The sequence below is a fragment of the Ostrinia furnacalis genome, unplaced genomic scaffold (genome assembly GCF_004193835.3).
Source record: "Ostrinia furnacalis isolate ACB-3 unplaced genomic scaffold, ASM419383v2 OfSCF7441, whole genome shotgun sequence".
NCBI lineage: Eukaryota > Metazoa > Arthropoda > Insecta > Lepidoptera > Crambidae > Ostrinia > Ostrinia furnacalis.
In genome coordinates this window covers 121,606-145,202 of record NW_021137680.1, presented here as the reverse complement: position 1 = coordinate 145,202, position 23,597 = coordinate 121,606, and the positions used below count along the sequence as shown (strand labels likewise).

The 23,597-nt window shown below is 34.9% G+C and overlaps 1 protein-coding gene across 1 annotated transcript in view; it reads left to right on the top strand.

Annotated features, from left to right (window-relative positions):
* LOC114364482 (hemicentin-1) overlaps nt 1-9,409 on the top strand; it is an 82,595-nt gene extending 73,186 nt beyond the window's left edge. Inside the window, exons 6-9 of the mRNA XM_028320652.1 lie at nt 239-372; nt 1,818-2,020; nt 4,907-5,003; nt 9,038-9,409. Coding sequence (XP_028176453.1) covers nt 239-372; nt 1,818-2,020; nt 4,907-5,003; nt 9,038-9,147 — 544 coding nt within the window. The 3' untranslated portion in view covers nt 9,148-9,409. The remainder of the gene's footprint in view (nt 1-238; nt 373-1,817; nt 2,021-4,906; nt 5,004-9,037) is intronic.
* The last annotated feature ends 14,188 nt before the right edge of the window (nt 9,410-23,597 follow it).

Below are 23,597 nucleotides of genomic sequence, written 5' to 3'. Positions count from 1 at the left end.
TTATGGAATTTCATACGAAGTTTTCGAGTTTATACGATTACGACCCCTTTCCAGGTTGATAAGTGTGCTATGTCCTTTAGTATTTGCGTAGTGTCTCCCCAACCCGTCTGACCAGCGTGGGGACTGTAAGGTCAAATCCTCTATGGGAAATTAGAGAGGGTCGTGATCCTGTAGTAGAGATTAAAAATGTCATGATGATTATAGTAAAAACTAGTATTAAAATGTCACCTTTCCATAGGTACAGAGTGGACATAGCGGGTGAAACCTGGAAGCTATCGTTGTCAGACGCCAAGGTCCACGACTCGGGAATATACTGCTGTCACGTTTCCACACACCCGCCCATGCTGAAGAGGTTTAAACTTATCGTCCATTGTGAGTTTATAACAAGTATTACATTATTGTTATATCACTTTACATTACTATTATTTTGATTTTAGTAATAAAAACTCTAGGTACTGAAAAATAGATTCAAGAGTTTAATGTGTAAACTTTTGGTGCTGCGTTTGTAATCAAACACAACAAAAAAAATCTTTAATCACAAGTTTGCATATATTCTTGCGTACTGAATTAGTCGTAAGGCAAGGTTTAATTATTTATTAATTATCTCCTATTTTTTATATAAGTACCTACAAAATACGTATTTAAAAATTAATAATATGTGGGCCTACTTAGTTGCTAATAATATTCTTAAAGTTTTCTAAACTAACCACAACAACAAAACTTCACGTCAAACTAAATGTAGCAAGCCACTCAAATACTCAACAACGAAACTGCTAAAGCCTTTTAAAAGTACATTTCTAAATGCATTGCATGTTCGCAGCACCGGAAATAAGAATCAGCAAAGAGGCTTTCATGTAGAGAAGAGTCTCTCCGAGACGTTGTCACTTAAGTCATTGCCAAAGAAAAGAAGAAGAAGAAAAGAAGACTATAAATGTTAGAAATCAATTTAATAGGACATAAAATATTTAAAACATCCAGATTGTTTAATTATTATGGGAGTTTCTTACCAACTTTTAATACGAGTAGGTCATGATTGGCCAATTTTTTTTATGTAAAATGTTAATAGTTATATTCCATTACATTTACTGGCGAACATTTCATGGGTCAAATGTCATTTGGGCGAAAAGTAAGAGGTCAAAAGATTTTGTTGGTCAAAACGTTCATTGGCGTGCCGTTCTCTTGGCGAACGCTTCATGGGTAAAAGTGATCTTTCGGCAAAAAGTTAATGGATTAAAGATCCTGTTGGTGAGTAGTTCGTTGATCAAATGATTGTTGGTGAACGGTTTCACAATCGCGGTTTGTGAACCTGCACCCTGACCAAGTGGAACTAGAGATACTTAATAATAATAGGCTAGATGAAAAAAATTCAATGATTTGTCCGTCAGACAGATAATTAGAAAATATTAGACTCGTTTTTTTATTTTCTTTCATAAATAAATAATAACAGTGCTACATCGAGTTGAAATGTCGCGTGATGTCACTTTTGAGTAGATTTTTTACTCAAAAGTGACGTCACGCGAAATTTCAACTCAATATAATACTATAATGATTCGATTATGAAAAAAAATAAAATAAACGTGCCAATATTTTTTTATTATCTGTCTGACGGACTAAATAGAATTTCGATTTCATTACCTGAGTAATTTATGATGATGATCAGTCATCATTCCAATTGCAATAGATAGTAAATACATTAGTTTGAATAATCGAGTGAGATCACGTCTTATCGTTTTCACTCTGTATACCTGACCAGTATTTTTAAAAAATGCTACAATAGTATGGGCATTTATGAGTTGTCTCTCTTTTTATGTTTACAGCACCTGAAATAAGAATGAGCAAGGAGGCTTTCCTGGAAAGCGGAGAGACGTTGTCACTTAAGTGCGCGGTTTTGAACCTGCACCCTGGCCAAGTGGAACCTGAGATGAGGTGGTATAAAGGAAACACCACCACTCCGTTGGAAGATGTTAGAGGAGGCGTGCTGGTTGAAACTGACCAGTTGACGCTGACAAGTCATTTGCAGGTAAATAATTTGATTTTTTTATAGTGTGTAAACCCTTTTTAAGGGACTTATACACTTTCCATAACTTTTTAAAATTATAAACACTCATAAAGTATGTCTTACCACCCCTTTGGGATATAACAGATGATGCTGAGACTCTTTAATCATTTCAAAAGATTTTATTTTATTGTGCAAATCGAAACAAAAAAATAAATTTAAAAGAAAAATGTAGCTAAAATTTAATAAATGTGAAAATCATTTGACTGAAGCATAATTCTTTATTTTGTTGCCATAAACCCAAATACAGAAACATTAAACCAAAAAAATTACAAAGTCCGAATTTTATACACATCATAAAAGCCTTTATTGTATGCAAATAAACAAAACGAAATAAATCAACTGTTCACGGTAGTCAAACGCAATACAATAAAGCGATATAAATGCTTATGAGCCGACGCACACGATGCGTTGCAGCGCCGCATCCCAAAGGTTTCGCCGTATCGCGCGGTGCCACACCGCTCATGTGCCCGCCACAGATATTTCTATGTAAAGCTCATAGCAGACTTATCAACTCGGAAACGGATCAACACCGTATTGCCTTTCGCGAGCTGTCATCGCCTTTTGCGCGCGTTCAATCGCGAGGTGAGGCGTTTACGTTTCCGTGCGGATAAGTGTGCGTTGTACTATAGAGTTTCATACAAATAATTTGACCGCCTCGAGTTGATACGGTTACAGTCAAAGTCAATGTCAAAATTTCTTTATTTGTTTAGACTATTAGTACTTTCAAATCGTCTATTTTGCTCTTAAGGGCCTCTACATGTCTCATAATCTTTTTACCCTACCATACGATCCCTTTCCGGATTGATAAATGTGCGACGTCCTGTCGACGCAGCGACACCGCTCCGGCATCGCAACGCGCCGCCGCAACGCATCGTGTGCTTTGGCTCTTACGTCCAAAAATGACGGTAGGAGGTGAAATGAGTATGGGGGAATTAACCGTGTCCAGAAGGCAGCACAATTATGTCCGGGGCTTCATAAACGCGAGAGATAACAAAGCGTTGATATTTACCGTGCGATAGGTTAACTGTAGTGGGGTGGATTTTGAATGCTAGCGGAAACTTTTGGATAGTTTTTATTTAATTATGATCTGTGTAAATCCAGTGTGCAGCTGGTGATAAGGCTTAGTTGCACCACCTTTGACCGTAACTATTACGATAACCGGTGTTTTTGTGATTTGACAGATTTTTGACGTTTGTTAAAGTCAGTAACAGTGTGCAACCCAGCCTTAGTCCAAACTATATTAAATCAACTAATCACTAATCAATTCAGTTAAAGACAGACCATACGATAAAACCATGTACAATTACATATTTAAACCATCAAATTCTAAGCGGTCGCATAAGACCGCGTAATCATTGATTTCTATTGTGTTTCGATCATGTTTTTGTTAATTTATGTACTTGGTAATGAATAGAGAAATTACCTAGTTTGATTCAGCAGTAAAACAAAGCTTGTTTTCCAACATTTTCACTATTTTTTCTTAGAATTAACCCCTTAGCTGCTCAATTATTTCCTCAAGGCCGTTCCGATTGCGTTGTCTAACCACTTATTCCTCGGGTGCTATTACGACCTGGCTAATAACCCGCTGGCAGCCAAGCCCCGCCCCAAACACCCTAAGACCTTGTAATTTTACCTGCGTTGGTCCAAATTGCGGTAATATATTTGCTGAAAGTGTAAGTGGCGACTTAAATATTCCCCCCACTTTCTGAGTGGTTATGGGCATAAACAATTCTTTTGTTTTGGAGGTGTAACGTGTTAATTTTTGGGTAGGATGAAATTATTTGCTTGTTACTTTGATAATCGAAAACCCTACAGTTATAATTATAAATAGTCATTTTGGCATATAGCCGGCCATTATGGAAATAATTTGGGGAGGCCTATGTTCAGTAGTGGACGTCCTACTGAAAATCATGATGATGATGATTTTGGCATAATATGTATTGGAAATCTATGAGTATGACGTAGTTAAACAATCATAACTGATTCTGATTCACTCGTATTCAAATTCTAATTATTCAACAAACTTTGGCTTTTATATCAAAACAAATCATTGTCTATCATTTTTAATTATGAACATTATAATTTTGTTCTAAATTTCTATGAAGTAATTATAAAATGATCTATAGTAAATGTAACAGTTTTTAAAGTTTTACACGACTGTACTCTACTTTAGTTTCTCTTTATTTTTGTAATTTTCTAAATTCCTACCATTTTCTGAGATATCCATCTCACTAAGAACCACGAGAGCTGTACAATTTTCAAGGAATCTTCCGTCTTACCAAAGCTTGGCATTTTTCTTAACTCTAATCTAGCTAATGCTGAACAAAGGTGGCCACGGAAAGTGGACGATCTAGAAATTACAAACCTACACAGGACATCACACAATAAATTTTTGAGAATATAGCACTATACCAAAATTACAAATTGAAAAATAACAGAATCTTTTAGTTTATGAGGCTACAACGTAAACCACGGTTTCAAGATGAATAAAAATTATTGTGTTCTCTTTCCCATTAGATATTTTATTGAATTTTTTGTTTACAAGGGTGAAGTCGCCTGTTCGCGTCCACCACCCTTCGTTTGGCGGGAAATGCCAAACGAAAAATCACTTAAATACAGCGGATAAATTTACTTACTAGTTCACTCGCTATACGACCAAAATTGTTAGGGTATGACAGTGTGGTTATTTGCCATTGTTTACAAAGAAAACTTTCGCTTAGACGTAACCAGGGTGAAGAAAAATATTATGAGCTTAGTCCCAGAAAAAAAAACATACTACAGTCGAATTGAGAACCTCCTTTTTTAAGTCGGTTAAAAATACACTACAATTTGCTATTTTGAACGCAGGTGGCCCGACTGAAGGTGGAGGACGCGGGGAATTACACGTGCGCGCTGGAAGCCCCGCTTCAGATGAGGGCTGTCGCGAGAGTGCACGTCTTACAAGGTTAGTAAAGCAGCCCCATTATTTTATAATTATTTAAGTATTTTATAAAATAAACATCCCCATTACTGTTAATTTAATATTAAAAAAGGTCTTCGGCGTCCTATTTGGCAAATGATCTCATGACAAAACTATGCATTCTAATCGCACGACAAAATTATCTTAGTAAAACTCTTTTAGCTGTTTTAAACAAACATACATCCATCCAGACATCCAAACTTTCGCATTATAATTTTAGTAGGATTAGTAGGATCATGAAAGTTACTTGTTGAATGCTAGAATTGCAAACAGACTAAACCAAAGATTGTCACAAGCGTTTACGGTACAAATAATTCACAAAATCCTAGAGCTAGGCCCAACTTCTGTTAGCAAAACCCCAACAAATTTCCAGGACAAATACGTTACACTAGTTGTTTCGAATACACGTGAAACTTCAGAAACGTGTTCATTTTGCGTGAAACTTTTGTTTGAATTACTGAAGCAAAATTTACGTTTCATAGAATCCAACTTTGTTTCCGACACCCGTTATATTTTTCTGCGAACAAGTCTGAGTGAATACCTAGTTTTTCATGAAAATAAAGACGCACTTGCCTTGACAGAATATCAAACGAGAGGATTTTATCGACACAAGAAACTTTCCAACTTCGAAAACTGTTTACAGGGCACAGTATAAGTGAATTGAGTAAGCCTAACTCAATTTTATGCTCATTATTATTATTTTTATCATTATCATTAACGGCCTTCATCGTTCATCATTCATCCACAGTAATTCTTTTTCTATCACTGTACGCAACCTTATACACAAATCACAGTCTCATGCTACAAGTTAAGGTCATAACTTGTAGCATGAGACTGTGATTTGTGGTTACATAGCACACTTACCTATCAACTCGGAAAGAGGGAAGGAAAGGGATCAACACCGTATCGCCTTTTGCGAGCTGTCAACCGCGATGCGAGGCGTTTACGTTACGGTGCGGATTGCAGTATGGAGTTTCTTACAAATAATACAGCACCTCGAGTCGATACGCTTACGATCCCTTTCCGGGTTGTTAAGTGTGCTACGTCCTTACATTTACAAGACGAGGCTACTACCTATGGAATTGCTCTACAAAACCATGTAAATTCTCACTCAGAGCTGAAAAAAATAATGGGCTCCCTCATAAAGAAAAGCATAGTTCACGAGAAGGGATAAATTGTGGAATACGTGATTCAGTGCAGCGATGCGTATGATTTATTGCTTCCTTTTTACGATTCATATTGTTTTTAATTTTATTTTATTTATTTTATTTGGTGCACAAAACAGGGATACAACCATAACATACAAAGCTTTTAAAGCAGGCTATACAGTAAAACTTGTTGCAGCTCCAATAACAAGTGCACACAACATACAATGCTATTCGAGTTAACAATAATTATACATAATACATAAATTATAAATAGAAAAATAATTATTTAATGTTAATTAATAATATTTTAGTGTCACAAAAGTGTATTAATTTTCAAAATTTATTTTTAAGACAATATCACCCGTATTCACAAATGATACAAATAGGACGCACAACGTTGAATAGAGCTCTGTGATTGGTTCATGTGTTACCCTGTGCGTCCACGCGCTCGGTGAGACCTCATAGTAATATTTGTGAATGCGGGCGTAAGTTTTACTGCAGAATTTTTTTTACTGCGTCACGTAGGCCTACTCAAATATCTGAAAAGCAAAATTGAGCCTTCTGCTACTTGCATTTAAGTATGCTTTTACCGTGACTGAGCAGTGTCACGCCTCCATTGTTACGCGGGAGATCAAAGAAATTATTTTCAAGGAGATTAACGTTACAGGAGGAGGTTTCATCAAAGAGGAAGTGCTTTTAAAGTATTCTTACGCAACTATCGGTTATCCTTTGATGTACTGAATCGATACATAGTAATTGAGTGAGAAAGGTTGGGCTGAATCGATTGTTCTATCAGTAATAATGACATTATTACTGTCATCCTTCTTCTTTAATGACATTCTAACGCACGACCTCTAATTCTCTAATATTAATAATTACCTATATTAATATTAGAGAATTAGAGGTGTGTCCACGCGCACTGTGAGACCTCAATAGTAATCTACTATCTAATCTCACAGTGCGCGTAGACGCACAAGGTGACACACGAACCAATCACAGATATCTATTCAACGCTGTGCGTTCAATTTGCTGCTTCACTTAAACAAGCATCGTTTGTGAATACGGGCGTAAATCTCTCCACATATAAATAGACTTGTCCTACAGTAATTCCTTCCACTGATACGAGTAGTGTCAAGTCCGTTTAATTTTTTAATTTATGTCATTTTTAAATTCTTCTTGATATTTTGCATAAAAAAACAAAGCTAGCAAAATAAGTATATATCTCTTCAGATTTTAATGTTTAGTCAATAAAATCAACAAACTAAAGAGATTAAAAAACTGAACTTCTAAAAGGGTATGAGGGAAAAATCATCGCCATCTTTGAGGTATTAAAATTTTGATTATTTTTTTGTATTAGTGCGCCAATTTGTAAGGAAAAGTGACATTAATTTTTCAGCTTTTCAAGCAGGAAAATAAATTCATTAGAAACTTAACCACTTAGGACACCTTATTTAGCTCTGTAATAAACCTCAAGTGCCGCTTCACTTGGTATAAGATTTTACTGTCTCAGGACAGTTCTTAGGGCCAAAGTACACTTGCTTTTAATATCATTATGTTTGTTTGCAATTTAATCGCATTTACGAAGAAAGACGCCGCGACAAAGCTGTACCTATATCTTCTCTCCACAAACACAACAACGGTTGACTTTTCAGACTCATCCCCACTATAGGCTATAAGGCGCTAGCTAGTTTAGTTTAAATACAAATTATGTCATATTAAGGTGTAGATAAATAGCTATACGATTTGACAATAAAAAAATATAGTTTTATGCACTATCAACTGTACATTTGTAAAGTTCATAATAATTTTTAGTCTTATGGTGCCGTGAAAGAATGTAAGAAGTGACTCAAACAGGACCTGAATCAAAAACAATGCCATAATGACTAAGAACATTCATTGTCAGTTACATTGAAAGGATTTTTAACTAAGGAAAGTGAGCGCCATACCCTGAAAGCATGAACACTTGACTTACATTCTACATAATTATGAATTTTTTGGCCTATAAACTTCCTTCAACTGCAATGGTTATTCTGTCCCCAACGTTCACTCTTGGTTATCGATGTAAATGGAATAAGAATAATAAAAAAAAATGTTAAAACAAAATAGAAGAGTATTCCCAAAATCGCCGTTGTATCCTGACCCTTAGTTTCAGGTTACCCGCCAGTCGCCTTGCTATCGGCAAACTGCTCTAACAAAGCCCTACCAACGCCAACTCCGCAAATTACCTTTGAGGAGCACTTAGAGTTTACACCAGCCCGGCTAAATTATAGCGGTTTTGTTAAAATGTTTATCTGTTTAGCTAGGGTAATGTGGGCGTGTGTTACTTTTCAAAGTTAAATAAAACTCTTTATTAACCCTTAGTTGAATTAACAAAAAAACTGTTTAGCTAGGGTAATGTGGGCGTTTGTGTTACTTTTAAAGTTAAATAAAACTCTTTAATGAATTAACCCTTAATTGTATTAAATAAAAAATTAGAAAAAAAGAGCAGATTTTTTTGTAAATTAAGTGGAAAGGGTCTGTTAAAATCTTTTTGGCTTTTAAAAACAATATGGCATCTGATGAATTGGAATTGATGCGATGCTGAATGAGAATTCAGATAAACCTCAAAAGGGTTTGTTAAAACAATTGATTTGTCACTATTCATCGAGGACTTAAAAAGATAATATAGAATCCGCGGCATTCAGCGTGCTATTTTTTTCCAAATCTAAATTCAAAATGCTTTGGGGGTGATTCAGTAGTACTTTGAGAGCTGTTGACCGCACGTTCATTACTGTCAACAAATAGTTAATATAAAGCAGTAACAAGCGTTGAAGCGAGTAAAAAAACATTTTTGTAACCATGGAAAAGACTTAAATCAATCCTTGTCCACAGGTTCAAGCTTGGCCGAACTCCAGAGTGGTGTCAAGACCACCACCAGCTACTGCAGCCTGCTCCTCGCATCCATGGTGTTATTGTTCGGCATCCATTGTGACGTAAGGTGACCTATCTAGGAGACAGTCATGGACAGATGGGATCAAAGCAATATAGGGTGTTTCAAGCAGTGACGGTTTTTTATTTCGGAAAAAAGAATTTTTTTGTACAGACTAAGATTTGCTGTCTCACTTTAAATGTTGCTACGGCAAGAATATTAAAAATATAGAGTTCTTTCTGTCTTAAAGCATAATCACAACTTTCTAGGAGACTCATAACTGCTTAACAATTTAATTTTCAATTGATTTTGAACCCAATAAATTTTTAAAAGCAATAGCGCAACTGTATGCAAAGCAGATAATACTTTTGCGGATTAAAAAAAAAGTATCGTGTTTATGTTCGTTTCACAATAACATTTGTTAAAGGTTTTGTCAAATCTTAATAATCGTAATTTGTCTTGCAACTTTTTTCTTTGAAAGACGAGACATTAATTAATTTGGATTTTGTTAACGAGACGCAATTAACAAGTGTCAGAGAATAAATTAAGCTTTATTAATATTTCTGTCCATTTTGTCTGCTGTGCATCGTCCAAGGAGTAATTTATTTGCTTAATTTTATTTTCCTTTAACATTTTTGTGGATAACGTCAATTAATTAAGTAGCATTTTAAAATTATTAAAACATATTTTTTGCTTTATCAAATAATTGTTTAATTGAAGTAAAAATAAAATACTTGTCTCATGAAATTATTGTAAATTAAAGAAAGTTGTATTACATTATTTTGAACATGTAAGTACCGTCCAAGGAATGTTTGGTGAAAGGACCAGTGTACATAAATTGTACATTATGTTTGTACATAACATATCTATATAGAAAACATAGTACTCGACGCATATCTTGAATATATTACACAGAAGTGACATATCAAAAAATAATCTTCAACGCTTTGTGAATTAAGTTATTATTACTGTGATCAAGATCTTCATTTGTTTTCTATAGGTACATAGTTCAAAATAATAACTAATTAGTAAAAAAAATGTTAGAATGATGCCTTGTATTCACCAGTAAAAATGTTGTGCAGCATTGGCGACTATAATTATTGTTGATGTTTACGAACGTTTGTAAAAAAAATCATCGTCTATGGAAACCTAACGCATTGATACTTTTGGCAACGTTGTAAAACATCGTCTGACCTGTCTACGGACTTTCGTGATGCGTAACATTAGTCCTAGTGAATATAAGGCTCACCCCGTTTTTAATTTTTTCATAGCTTTCATGTTATCTGATAGGGTACATTGTAAATAATAAACTAGTAAAAATAATCACACTTGACCATTTTTCTATATTACGCACCATTGTATCATTCAGTTTGTCTGTTCTTCATGGAAATATAACTTTTGATTGACTAATTTGACGTAAGCGTAAACTTAAAGAAATCATTAAATAATTAAATTTTTCATCACAGTTTGAATTATTGTTTACGCTTTCGTTAAAATAGACAAACAGATCTATGAACTTAAAAATATCCACTTATAACGTATGTAGAAATATTCTTAGATTTGTAAATAATTATAAATTAAGAAATTTATTTACAAACACTGTTATGCAATAAATATTAAAGTTTTATAGATTATTTAATATAAAAAAACGTAATAAGTATTTTATCTATTAAAGTGAATACATAATAAATGTCCAAGTTAATAAAAAAAAACATCATTTTTTTTTCTGCAATTTAGTTACTATCCAGACTTAAAGATAAACGTTCAGAAAATTCGTTGAGTTTCTTGTAAAGCTAATAAATGAAAGGGTTTTAAACTCAATTGGTTTCAACCCTCAAAATATAAATTCTTATTGTTAACAAGATTATAAATATCTAATCAATACTTATTATGTTATTTAAAAAAATATTTTAAAAAACAAAACATCAATCAGTTCATACAAATTATTTTTTAACAACATTTAAATTGCTAGGTGTGTTTAAGGGTTAAGTTCTCTATTAATTATTTATTACAGTGTATTTGTATAATTCGTATTAATTTAAAATTTAAAATCAATTTGTATATTTATCTTGTTTTGTTAAAAGTAATTTTAACACGATCTATTAAATTATTATAAACATATCGGTGCTTTAGTTTACTGTTATTTAGCGTAATTATTGTGAAGTAAAAATATTTAAATGTACATTATTGTGATAAACGTAAGATTTTTTAATAAAAATGTATGCACATCATATTGTCTTTTATTTTAAGGTATCTCAAAAAATATTTTTATGTAGGTATTTCTAAAATATTAAAATTCAAACATTTTAAGATCCTGTCAAATTTTCACTTATTATTTTCACACGGGTGAAGCCTCGGGCAGAAACTAGCCTTGGTTTTTAAGGATGAGAGACAATATTAAAAAAATGTGCAGACGACATTTACCTACGTGAGTAGGTTACCATAATAATCTATCTATCTATATCTATAGCAGCCTTTGGGTTCGCCTTCGAACATAGGCCTCCTCTTCAACCCTCCACCGACTGTCCCTGGCCACACGCATCCAGTTCACTCCAGCCTGTTGCTGGATATCGGATATACCGTAATAATATTGCGAGTAAATCATTCCAGATAAATCCTTTATTTCCTTTACTATGTCTCAATTAAATCTAAGCATCAGATTAAGATCTTTTTTAACACTTGCCGCCTGGAGACGGATATAAACTGGGCAAGAGTGTTAACGGTCCCTCAAGGACACTTGAAGAAATAAAACGGGGGAATATTTCAGCCGTTTCATTATGAAGTCTTCAGTTGTCTCAATTTATTCAGAGATATTCATTTATTTAATTTTAGAGCTTTTCTTTTGTCTCAACTCTCAAGATTTTAGTTCGAGTGGTATCTTTGAGGATGCTTGTTTTATTATAATGGTAATGATTTGATCAAACTTTAAAACTCGGAGAGGTGCTCTCAAGCATTTGGTTGGTTGAATTTTAATATTTAGACTGTTCTAATAATATTTCTATTTCTAATCTAGGTGGGCTGTGTAGCCAGGACCAGCTTGACCGCCAATAAAAACCCAGCCAGTGAAGGTCAAGTTTGTCCCGGAGAAAATTAAACTGTCCTTAGACCCGCAACGAAATTAATCAGAAGAACATAGGAGTTCTTTTTATTATCTACAACAAGGAAGCTCCTTGACCTGTATCTCACCTGATGGTAAGTGATGATCAGGCCGATGGTGGAAGCGAGCTACTCCCGGAATCCTAAACCACGGAGGAACTGGCTATCTCACCTCTAATTGCCGGAACACAACAATGCTATTATTAACAGGAGTTCGAATCTTCGAGAGTCTAATTAAGGTGCCACTGCAGCACGTCTTGCTAAGTTTTTCGACTTTCTAGAGTGTATGTAACCTACAAATTCTACTTATACACGTGTACTTTCCAACACGAAACACTTTCGTAATTAAATTCACCTTCACCTCTGAAAATACGCCACAGACTGAAACACACTGCATACCTGAAATGCATAAGTTTTATTTCAAGGTTGCAAAGTTCAAAGTTGATCGCCAATAACAGCCGTCTACCAGAACTTTAACTGCCTATATGCACCATGTCACGGTAATACTATCTATACAGTATTCCAACTCGGCCATATTTTTGAAATAAATGTCAACAGCCCCGCGGTACGTCACGGTATGACAACATACGATAGGGCTGCCCACCTACAGAACCCATTCTAATTACATCTGTCTACTTAGAATTTCTATCTAGTTTTGTGATTGTAATTTTTTTTTATTTAGACAAACAAAATACTTTGTGAATGGAATAGGATAAAATGCGTGTTGTTTTGTGTTAGTAGATTTAAAATTTAAAAAAGTATACTGAAATAATTTTGAATCTACTAATCATAATGAGTACTTAATGACCTGTTACTTTAATTTCAGGCGGATGAAGTCGTGGGCAAAAGTTGGTTTAATACAATATAATTTTTATTTCAAATCAAACTGACTGAAAATGACCATTTTTGACTGTTAAGAACTTGTTTTTGACAAATTTGACCGTAAATGACGGTAGTCAAATTCAATCACCTTAGTCATTTTCAACACTAGCTAGGCCATCGACGTCCGTTCGGCACATTCGTGACACCCCTAACCCTAACTTTTGGATTTCGACCGCGTCCCGAGATTTGAAATTCGAAAGAAAGCTCGCGTTTCGTCGGTTTATATGAAGTTATAATACTGTATGATATTATTACCGTGACCATGTTAACCGTTAGTTAGTAACCACGAGTAAGCGGCATGATTGTGCCCCGCTTAACCCTTTATCCGACTAATGCCGCTTGGCGGTCGAAGTAAGCAAAGTTGCGGTGCCCTTGTAGACAGCCGCTCAGAGCTTTACCACAGGTAAGCCAGAGGTTCTATTCTGGAAAACGTTTAATCGACTTTAGTCCTTAGACACTTACATACTAGCGTATATGCCTGGAAAATAATGAAGACACTATCAGAATGGTCTGGTCTTTCAAATAGACCCTGTATTTTATGGATATATCCAGTTTATTCTGTAGCCTTTTATTGACATCAATAAAAGGTTAATAGATCTCATGAAACACTTTCTGAAGGATCAGTAACTGGTTTTTTGATATTATCTTGTTTAATTTAGAAATAATCGAATGAGAACACTTATCTTTTCCACCCTGTATAGATTTTTTAAATACTAAGGGTGGGTTGCACCACCCAACTTTGACCGTAACTTTGACAATAACCGGTGCTTTTTGTATGGATTTTGACAGATTTTTGACGTTTGTCAAAGTTAAAGTAAGATGGTACAACCCAGCCTTACTCTCCATATCTCTATTACTTTATGGTTAGAGGGTTGAGGTGTTATTTGCATTTTTTTTCACATAGTAATAAATTACTTTTAACGGCCGCACACCGCGACCGACTTTCATCTGCATATCGATTCAAAGAGGCTTAACAAATTATAGCCTTTGTTCTTTAAAAAACAAACTGGCAGTTTTTTCGTCAATCTTCCCTATCCAAGCTCACAACCCTATAATTAAGTAAGGTATGTCCTTATTGTTAAAAAAATAGCTGTTAATATGTGAGAGAAGAGGACAGAGTCTATATCGAAATACTTTAGCAGAGTATACCCACAGAACATGTTCACTGTTTGGCACGATGCCTTGCGTGACCATAAGATTAGCTTAGTTTTTGTGGGTAGATTCTACTCAGAATCTCTTACGTATCTAATGTGAGAAGACTAATTTTAACTAGCTTCTTGCGAGTTGTTAGTACTTGGATAGATACTAAGGTTGAGTTGCACCAAAAACTTTGACCGGAACTATAACGACAACCGGTGTTTTTTGTGTGGAGTTTGACAGATTTTTGACGTTTGTCAAAGTTAAAATAAGAGGGTGCAACCCAGCCTAAGATTTATAATATATTACCTACCATAAACTTTAACATGAATACGTCACGACGTAAAAAGCAATGGCTGAAATGATGATGAATATAAATATGAAATAGTTGTAAAATGTTTGTCCTGAGATGGCTCTAACTTTTAACGGAATGAGGGTTTTCGCGATTGAAAAATCCGCCAGATGGCAATACGTAGACGCGAGGTCCAAATGCTGCAGGATTGGTTATTTTTGACATGACATTGACAGATATGTCAAAATCCACCAATCAAGCAACATTTGGACCTCCCGTCTACGTATTGCCATCTGGCGGATTTTTCAATCGCGAAAACCCTCATTAGAACTACTTTTGTACAGCAAATGTATGATCTGCTGTCCACTTTACACCATCACTTCTTTTTCAAATCAATGGAAGAATTGAGACCACGGCTTTAACAAAACATTGATTTAACGTCGATGAGCAATCATACTTTTTAAATGGACCTTTTCTTTATTAGAAATCTAACCTCAGGGATGTATAATTAAAGAAAGAGCTGTAGAGCGAGCTAGCTCAGAATAATCAAATAGAAAAAGTAAAGGAGATAAATTAAAAAGTTTTATTGCTATCTCTCAGTAATGAGCAGTGAAAATTTAAATTTTAAATACGAGCACGTTTAATAAAAGTCTTGTTTTATAAAAACCATTGGGAAGAATATTTTAAATAATAGCGTCTTAGTCGTTGATTGAAAAAACGCCTGTAGAAAATTAATTAACAGTTCTAGTACTGAGCAATTAAGGCGCCACAGAACTGCGTTTTTAAAAACGAAAACTAGTTGTAAAATACTCATTAAAACTGCTTCGTTAATGCCACAGAGCTGTGATTGTTCTGAACAAAATAAAAAGATTTGGTGGAAAAGAGAAGTGTTATCTTCTAACACATTTTAAAGTCTACTGAATGTAGGTAGGTACCTACTATCTTTCTGTCATACTTATTTATACTTTCTGATAAAAACAAACTAAATAAAACAAAATACCTAATAGGGTATGCAAGGTATGTCTTTACAGTGCCATTGATTAATTTTCTTAATCCTCAATTTTTTCCTCCAAAGATTGGAAGAAAATCCCTAGATTTCTTCAATTAGATTATGCACAATCCAAAATTAGGTACTTTCCTTGTGTTTAACGACAAAATGAAGATTGACAGGGTGACATGGAAACTCACTCCAGAAAGCAGTGACGTTTTCTAAAAATAAACAAGGTTCTTCAGGTAAAAAGCAACATTTTGGTACATTTACGTGTTTTGAAGTTAGCATAAACTTTCAGACATGATGTTATGATCATGCTGGAAGCACCATGATGCGGGCAGGGCAGGACCGGGCTTTTATAAAAAAATATCCTTGGAAGAGAGATTTGTCCAGCAATGGACGTCTTTTAACTGAAACAAAAGAATAAGTGAACAGTAATTCACGTGATAGTTGTTTAAATTTAAGAGACAAATATCGGTACACGAAACTTGAATGAGTATTAATCTGATTAAACTGACTACCTAAACAAACAAATGTTTATACGTACTTACTTAAAAATAGCAGCTTTCTCATAAAACAAGTTATAAAACATCTTTATTTTTATTATTGGAGAGAACGACGCAATTTTATGCCGTCCATCTTAAGGCTCGGTTTACACCAAGGCTGAGCAGTGCGGAGCGGAGCAGAGAAGTTTTTTGAATAACCAATCAGATTCCATTATTTGCACATCTTCACTCCGCTCCGCTTTGGTGGAAATGGATCGAGCGAAGAAGGGCGGACTTTGTTGTTGTATAAAATTTAACAGCGGCGACGGCACGGCGCGACGTGGTGCGGATAAGAGCAGAACGGAGCGGAGATGTGCGGAGTGGTGAGGTGTTTTATAGACATAATAGACTGACAGCTACGCACAGCTCACACATCTCTTCTCGTCTCCGCACCGCTCCGCCCTCTCCGCTCCGCTTTGTTAAAAATAGCCTGCCAGCTTCGCCACACATCTCCACTCTGCCATGGTGGAAACCGGGTTTAAGGCGATTCGTAAAATGAAAACGTTTCAACAATCATTAAATTTTACGCGAATAATTTAAATAATTATAATGTATTGCCAGTGAAAATGATCATTTGTAACCTTAATTAATACTGAGAATTGTTTAGAATAGCCAAAAATAAAAAGCTGCTAAAGTGTTTTATCTATGACATCGGCGTTGGTTATTAATTAAAATTAACATTAATTTACTTTATCATAAGTTAAAACCACATACTTATTAAATAGATCAGCTGTCTAAGCACTTGGTTTAATTTATAATGAGTGGATATTAATTAGTACTAGTAATTTCAAAGTTAGGAAAGTATTAGTTATTTTACTGTAGGTCTTATGCGTTTTCACCATCATTCCCTAATTTTCCGTAATTATTTTCTTAAAAACAAAATTCCTTAATGTGTTACCTTAGGGCTCACTTAAAAATTAGGGATTGATGGTGAAAACGGACACTAGTCCCATAATGTTGTCGTATTGCTAGAGAAATGAACAAAACAAGTCCTAAAGATACTGTGAGTGTGAATAAAATGAAAAACAAAAGGCATTATTTTACATTTAAAACAGAAGCTGTAGCGACAGCGTAAGTTTTTTTTATGCTTATCAAGGCAGATAATAATTGACCACAATCGCACTTGATGTTAAGTTAGGCCGAGTTGCACCACCTCATTTTAACCGTAATAATAACAACAGCCGGTGCTTTTTGTAAAGTTTGACAGATTTTTGACGTTTGTCAAAGATCATAAAGCTACTCAGCCTTAATGTTTTAATGTTATAATGACCGTAGTACTCGCTTCATGCAATGCTTTTTATTAATCTTACCTAAGTCTTCTTCTTCTTCTTCTTTTATTTTGGCAACGTCTTGGTATTGGGAACCTTACCTAAGTCTGTCGCTATAACAACAATGTTAACAGCATTGTGTTATGTTCCGGCAGTTGGAGGTAAGATAGCCATACCACGGTGCTTGAGGATTCCGGGTGAAGTTCGGTTCTAACTTCGGGATGATCAACTGGCTCTTTTGAGATGTATGTATTTAAATTTATCTGTATTTTTTTGTAGCCTCAGCTGGGTTGCACCATCTTACTTTGACTTTGAAAAACGTCAAATATCTGTCAAACTCCATGCAAGAAACACCGGTTGTCGTCAGAGTTACGGTCAAAGTTAGGCGGTGCAGTGCAACTCAGCCAGCCTTTTTATGCGAAATCATCATCCGTTCAACACTTAACCCACCCACCAAAACATACTAAATCCTTTGACGTATTGTTCAAAACATAGCGTTTCTGACGCATTTCAATTTTCCACCCCGTTGTACGGTGCGCGAACAAACTTTACATTTGGGAATAGAAATCAGCATCTATTGTCTATAGCAGACAGTTGGTTATTGGTTTTATGTTTAGGGATTTAGAAGTGCTAGGATTTATGCGTGGAAAATGTTTTGCTTTGGCGGCTTAGGGCGCGTTCATATTATGCTCATATTGTAGGATTGCATCAACTTTACAATACTGTAACACATGTCTGTGCTTATGAAATTGATTTTTCAGTTACCTTTTATACATATTATTTAAAAGTGACCTTTAAATTTAATACTATTGATTGAAGAAGGGTTTTTCTGAAAATTGTGAAAGATAATTTAATGTTTAAAAGTTTAATTTTTTTCGCATTTCTCAGCAGAAATATTTTATTTGCTAATAAAACTTGGAATAAAATTGATAACAGATAAGCTTGAATAATTTATATTATTTTAAAAAATAAACACTACAAAAAGCTTTTTTAATGTGGGTACATAAATATTATTGCTATCTATCCAAAAGTAAGTTATTTTGAAATACCTGCCTTGTCATGCATAAAAAAAAAAACAAAAGTACTAGGTACTACGTACTGTACTACAAACAAACTCGTATTTTTACAAGCTTCGATTAACCCATCCAAATCCTATAAAGCAAACACCAGCCTTTATAAATAAAGGGCGGTACACACATAAATTTTATGAGATAATTTATAAAACCGCGAATTTCTTCGGCGTAATGCGAGATCTGGGATTGGAATTGTTTGTATACCCACGTCTTTCCACTCTGGTTGTTTAATTTATGTGTTGCCAAGTACAGGGATTATTAGAGCAGGTGCACACGTGAGAACAAAGCTTGTTTGATCCTACGTCAAATAAAAAGACGTGTATTTTATTTGTCTGCACTTTTATAGGGAGGCCGTTGATGTAAAGAAAAGCACAAGACTAAATAAGTTAATATTTTGGATCCTTTTGCACTTGATGTAACTACTACCACAGAATACATAATAGTAGTAAGATTATATGGATGATTGTCTTTACAATCTTTAAAACCTTTGTTTTAAGTATAAAACTTTTTAAAAACTTATTTTTAGAATTTAAACTATTATAATTAATAAATAATATCCTTGGATAGGTAAGTAATTATGTATGGTAATGAATGAAATACGAGCATAATACCATCATAAAAGAGCATAATACAGCAAGATTTATTTGCCCAGAAATGTTAGTCCTTACATATTGTTACATCGAAATCATTGCAGATAACTTTTCCATACAGTGTGTTCACGGCTTAATTTACAAGACGTTCACCACATTAAGGATTAAAATTAAATCCGATGACAACATGAAATGGCGTGTTTCCCGTACGTAGTACCTACCTTGTGTTAATGAATTTAGTTATAAATTAATCATATTATCTAGTATCCATTTCCTATTATTTACTTTCTATAGTCTGGGGTCTATAGCTTTAAGAGTTTTTATAAAAAGGCGGAAAACTATCCTTGCATTTTGGTTGTAATGGTTTTTTTTTAGTTCACAATAGAGATGCTATAGGCCTTTAACCCTCGTCATGGAAAATGATCAGACCGAAGGTGAATGCGAGCTTTATCCAGAGTTCTCAACAGAGGAACTGGCTAACTTACCTCCTACTGCCGAAACACAACAATGCTGTTATCATTGTTGCTTAGGTAGGAGATGAATTCAAGTATTGATAATTATGGTGCTTAACTCTGTCAGTGCCTGAATTACCTATGGTGCCGCTGCTATACTACAAACACTGACTAAGCACTTTATCGCTATACACATGATCCTATTTTAATATTGTCACCCTGTATTACTGTGTTTTTGGCAAATAAACGTTTTGAATTTGAATTTGAATTTGAGGGTGATTTGTATGCTCTGTCACATCATAATATGTCAATGTCACCCCTCCTGTGCCGTCCGGCCGTCCTCATACCTACCCCAGGCACATTTTTAAGTGCTAGACCAATAATTATATTTTGATTCGTCTAGCAAGTCTAGACAACGTGGTACTTATCTGTCACGAAGTGATTTACATTCTAGGTAAGTTTGCATGCGATTGCCACTCTCTATGTTAATGAATTAGTAAAAGTTGTCTAATTAAATTTTCACTTTGTTATTTAGTACCTGAGTTCAGTGGAGGACAGTTTAACAATGTTGGATTTGTTTCAATGCTAAATAAATCTGGTATTTTTAAATAAAACATGTATAACCCACTTAATTTTAAGTTGCATGTGTCAAACAAGGCTGTATGTTTCTTTAATAAAGATAAATAAATAAATAAATTTCAAACATTTAGGAGTCGAAAGTATTAAATTTACTTTATTCAATAATTACTTAGACATCCAGTTTTGCGGAAACTGGATTGCTGTGGGAACGAGCCTTTAACATGTGGACAACATGCTTCGGTTTGCGCTGTTGCCATCTTAACCCTGAAACAAACAATGATAATAAAATATCAAAAAAAGGAAAAAGGTTGTGAAAATAAATGAAAAGACCAAAAATATCACTTGACATTTCCAAAAATAAATCTGAAATAATTTTTAGATGCCATCAACAAAAAAAGAACACATCGTAACTGACATAAATTAGGGATATGAGTATAATGGAACGTAAAGAGAATAAACGAGATGCTTGAATATGTGACGAAGAAAGACATAAAAACGTACTTTACATTATTCTAAAAATAAACCATTAGATAATGCTCCGTCACCTCCCAATTTGTGCTTTTATTATTACACAAGTTAGCAAACGAATTTGTGTTTTATTTTTGACATAGTTATTTATCAACGCACAGCCCAAACCACTGGACGGATCGGGCTGAAATTTGGCATGTAGGTAGATGTTATGACGTAGGCATCCGCTAAGAAAAATTTTTACGAAACTCCACCCCTAAAGGGGTAAAATGGGATCCACACGTACGAAGTCGTGGGCGGCCGCTAGTTTGTAATAAAATTAAAGTTTGTTTAACTATCACGCAAGATAGCAAATATTGATACTCCACGGTCGACACTGAAAAATATTGCATACTAAAATGTTGGTAGACCGCAATGCAGGAAAGCAGTTATGTCCTGCTAACATAGTTTAAGCACGTCCAGGAACGTGGAAAAAATTTATAGCATGTACACTTAGTAAATTAAAAGCTGAATACGAAATCTTTTAAAGGCTTAACTGGACGTCGATTTAGGAATTTATTAAGGTCAAGGGGGTTTAGGTTTAGTTTTGCTTTGAACCGATCACCGATAGGTTATAGGTATTTTTAGTGTAGGTAGACTTGTTAAACAGTGGTTCTATATTGGCTCACATAAAATTCTAAATCCTATTCTTTGTCTTACTACCGATTTGTGTTCATAATAATCTCTCTTCATAATTTTATTTTTCATACTTTTTTTATTCATACATTTTTATTACTACCATCGGAGCTCATAACAGTTAGTAATCATAATTTTTTTATCAATATTGTTACTACCAAGAACCATTTAAAATACATAATTTTTATTTTCAGATCTTTTTTTCTTCATAACATTCATTGATCATATTGTTTTAATTAATAATGTTGTTACTAAGAACATACTTCAACTCATAATGTTGTTGTTCAGAATAATTTACTTTATAACAGACATACTCGTATCTTTAAAAAAATCATATATAATTTAATAGAGTAGATAAGCATGCAGAGCATGCAGCATGAAAGCAAGCATGCAGCATGCATTGGTATCTCCTCGTCTCCGGCGCTGCGGGATGTGCAGCCCTTCCGCCCTTGCGTAACGAGGCTCAGGCACCCACGCTTGCTTCCGCAGCTTCGGCTTTTTGGATCGCCATCGGCGCCTTCGGCGCCTCGGCGACCAGCCTCAGCCGCTCCAGCTCACCCGGGCGCCTGAGCCTCGTTACAGCGGGCGAGGGCTGCCCTCCCTCCGCGCCTCCGGCTTTTAAATTACACTCTAGGGGTAGGGCAGACAAGACTACGTGGAGTCGGTTTTGCAGCGATTCGTTTCTGTCACGTTAGTTTTGTGGCACAAAATATTGCCTGTTTTGGACCATTTCAAATTAATTTAATGTTAAAATACGATTTAATACGAATATAGACATCATGATTTTCAATAATATGGATAAATACACTTATGAGCAATAAATTTATGAAAACAAATATTAGGATACATCACATTTATGAATATTATAGTTATTTATTCGAATGATTATGAGTTTCGATCGTTAGTATAGAAAAATATATGAAAACAAATATTAGTAAAAACTAAGTGTATGATTAGTGATATTATGAATATCAATGATTATGTTTTTAAATATGTAGGTTTTAAATTTTTTATGAAGAATGATCATTATGGTATCAAATTGTATGAGAAATATTTTCGGACCTCCAATGATAGGAATTGAAAAGTTATGTAAGAAAATGCGCTACCTTAAACAGTACCTTTAAATAATTTGACACTTGATTTGGTTTCATTATCATCCCTACGTCTATAGTTCTAAAATTAGAACTTAGACGAAATTTTGGCTCAAAGGTCAAGTAGTTATTTTACTAAAATTTCATTAGCGTGAGTGTTTTTCATTTTTCAGACCTACTTACTCGTAGGTACTTAAAATAAAGACTTTTTGACTCAATATTTTCTGCATTTATATCGCTAAGTATAAGATGAGCTGTTAATTTGCTTACTATTCTATTCCTTAGTATTTTTGGTATACCAGGGACGAAAATATTGTGTAAATGCGGGTGGGTGAAGAAAATTCATCACGCCCGAGTAGGCGACGCCGCATCTCTTCAGTCTGCCCGCGACTATGACTCGTGCAACCGAGTCGAAACGTCGGCAAGGTACATTGAAGTAATATTACTACGTATACATTATAACTCAATGGCAAGGTAAGGCAAATACCTTTTTGCCTTTTTAAAAAGTGTCCGTGTGGCAACAGTAGAGTGGAAATTAAGTGTCAAATATGTTTCTGTGACAAACAAATTTTCATTTTCACACGGGTGAAACTGCGGGAAAAATCAAGTGAGTTTTAAAACGAAGGGAACTGTTTTACAGCTACGGGACAATTCCCACCTCTCGTTCCCACCGCTGCAACTCCTGTGTAGCCAGGATCTACAGCTTGACCGCCAATAAAAACCCAACTAGTGAAGGTCAAGTTGGCCCGGGGGACTGTTTTCAGCTAAGAGCCTAAGGATCAAAATCCACGCGCAAAAGCAAGTAAGTAATAAAATTTACATTTTGTCTCCATGCTGTTCCAAAGTAAACGTTGCAGTAAAAATAACAATCCCTCATAGTTCTGGGACCATCCATCAACGTTAACGAGGTATATTCCTAGGCGTTATTTGTCTTTGCTTGAGTCTGGCTGGTTTGAACCACAAAACGGGAAGGTTTAGAAGGTGTAGGTAGCTCAGTTGACAATTTAGTAAGTAAACAGTAATGTATAAATAAAGTTGTGTGTCGGTACGGGTTATACAAAGAAAGGTATTTCAAGGAACGTGCATTCGCAGAGCAATCTCAGTCTAAACGATTTATAATTACGGTATAAGCTCATAGCAGACTTATCAATTCGGAAAGGGATCAACACCGTATCGACACAAGTATCGACTTTAGCTGTCATCGCCTTTCGCGCGCTGTCAATCGCGAGGCGAGGCGTTTACGTTACGGTGCAAATAGGTAAGTGTGCGTTGCAGTACGGTGTTTCATACAAAGAACACTGACCGCTTCGAGTTGATAAGTACAAAAACTTTCCTCAGTTTGAGACTAGATGTAGACCTTGAATTGAATTAAACTGCCACATCA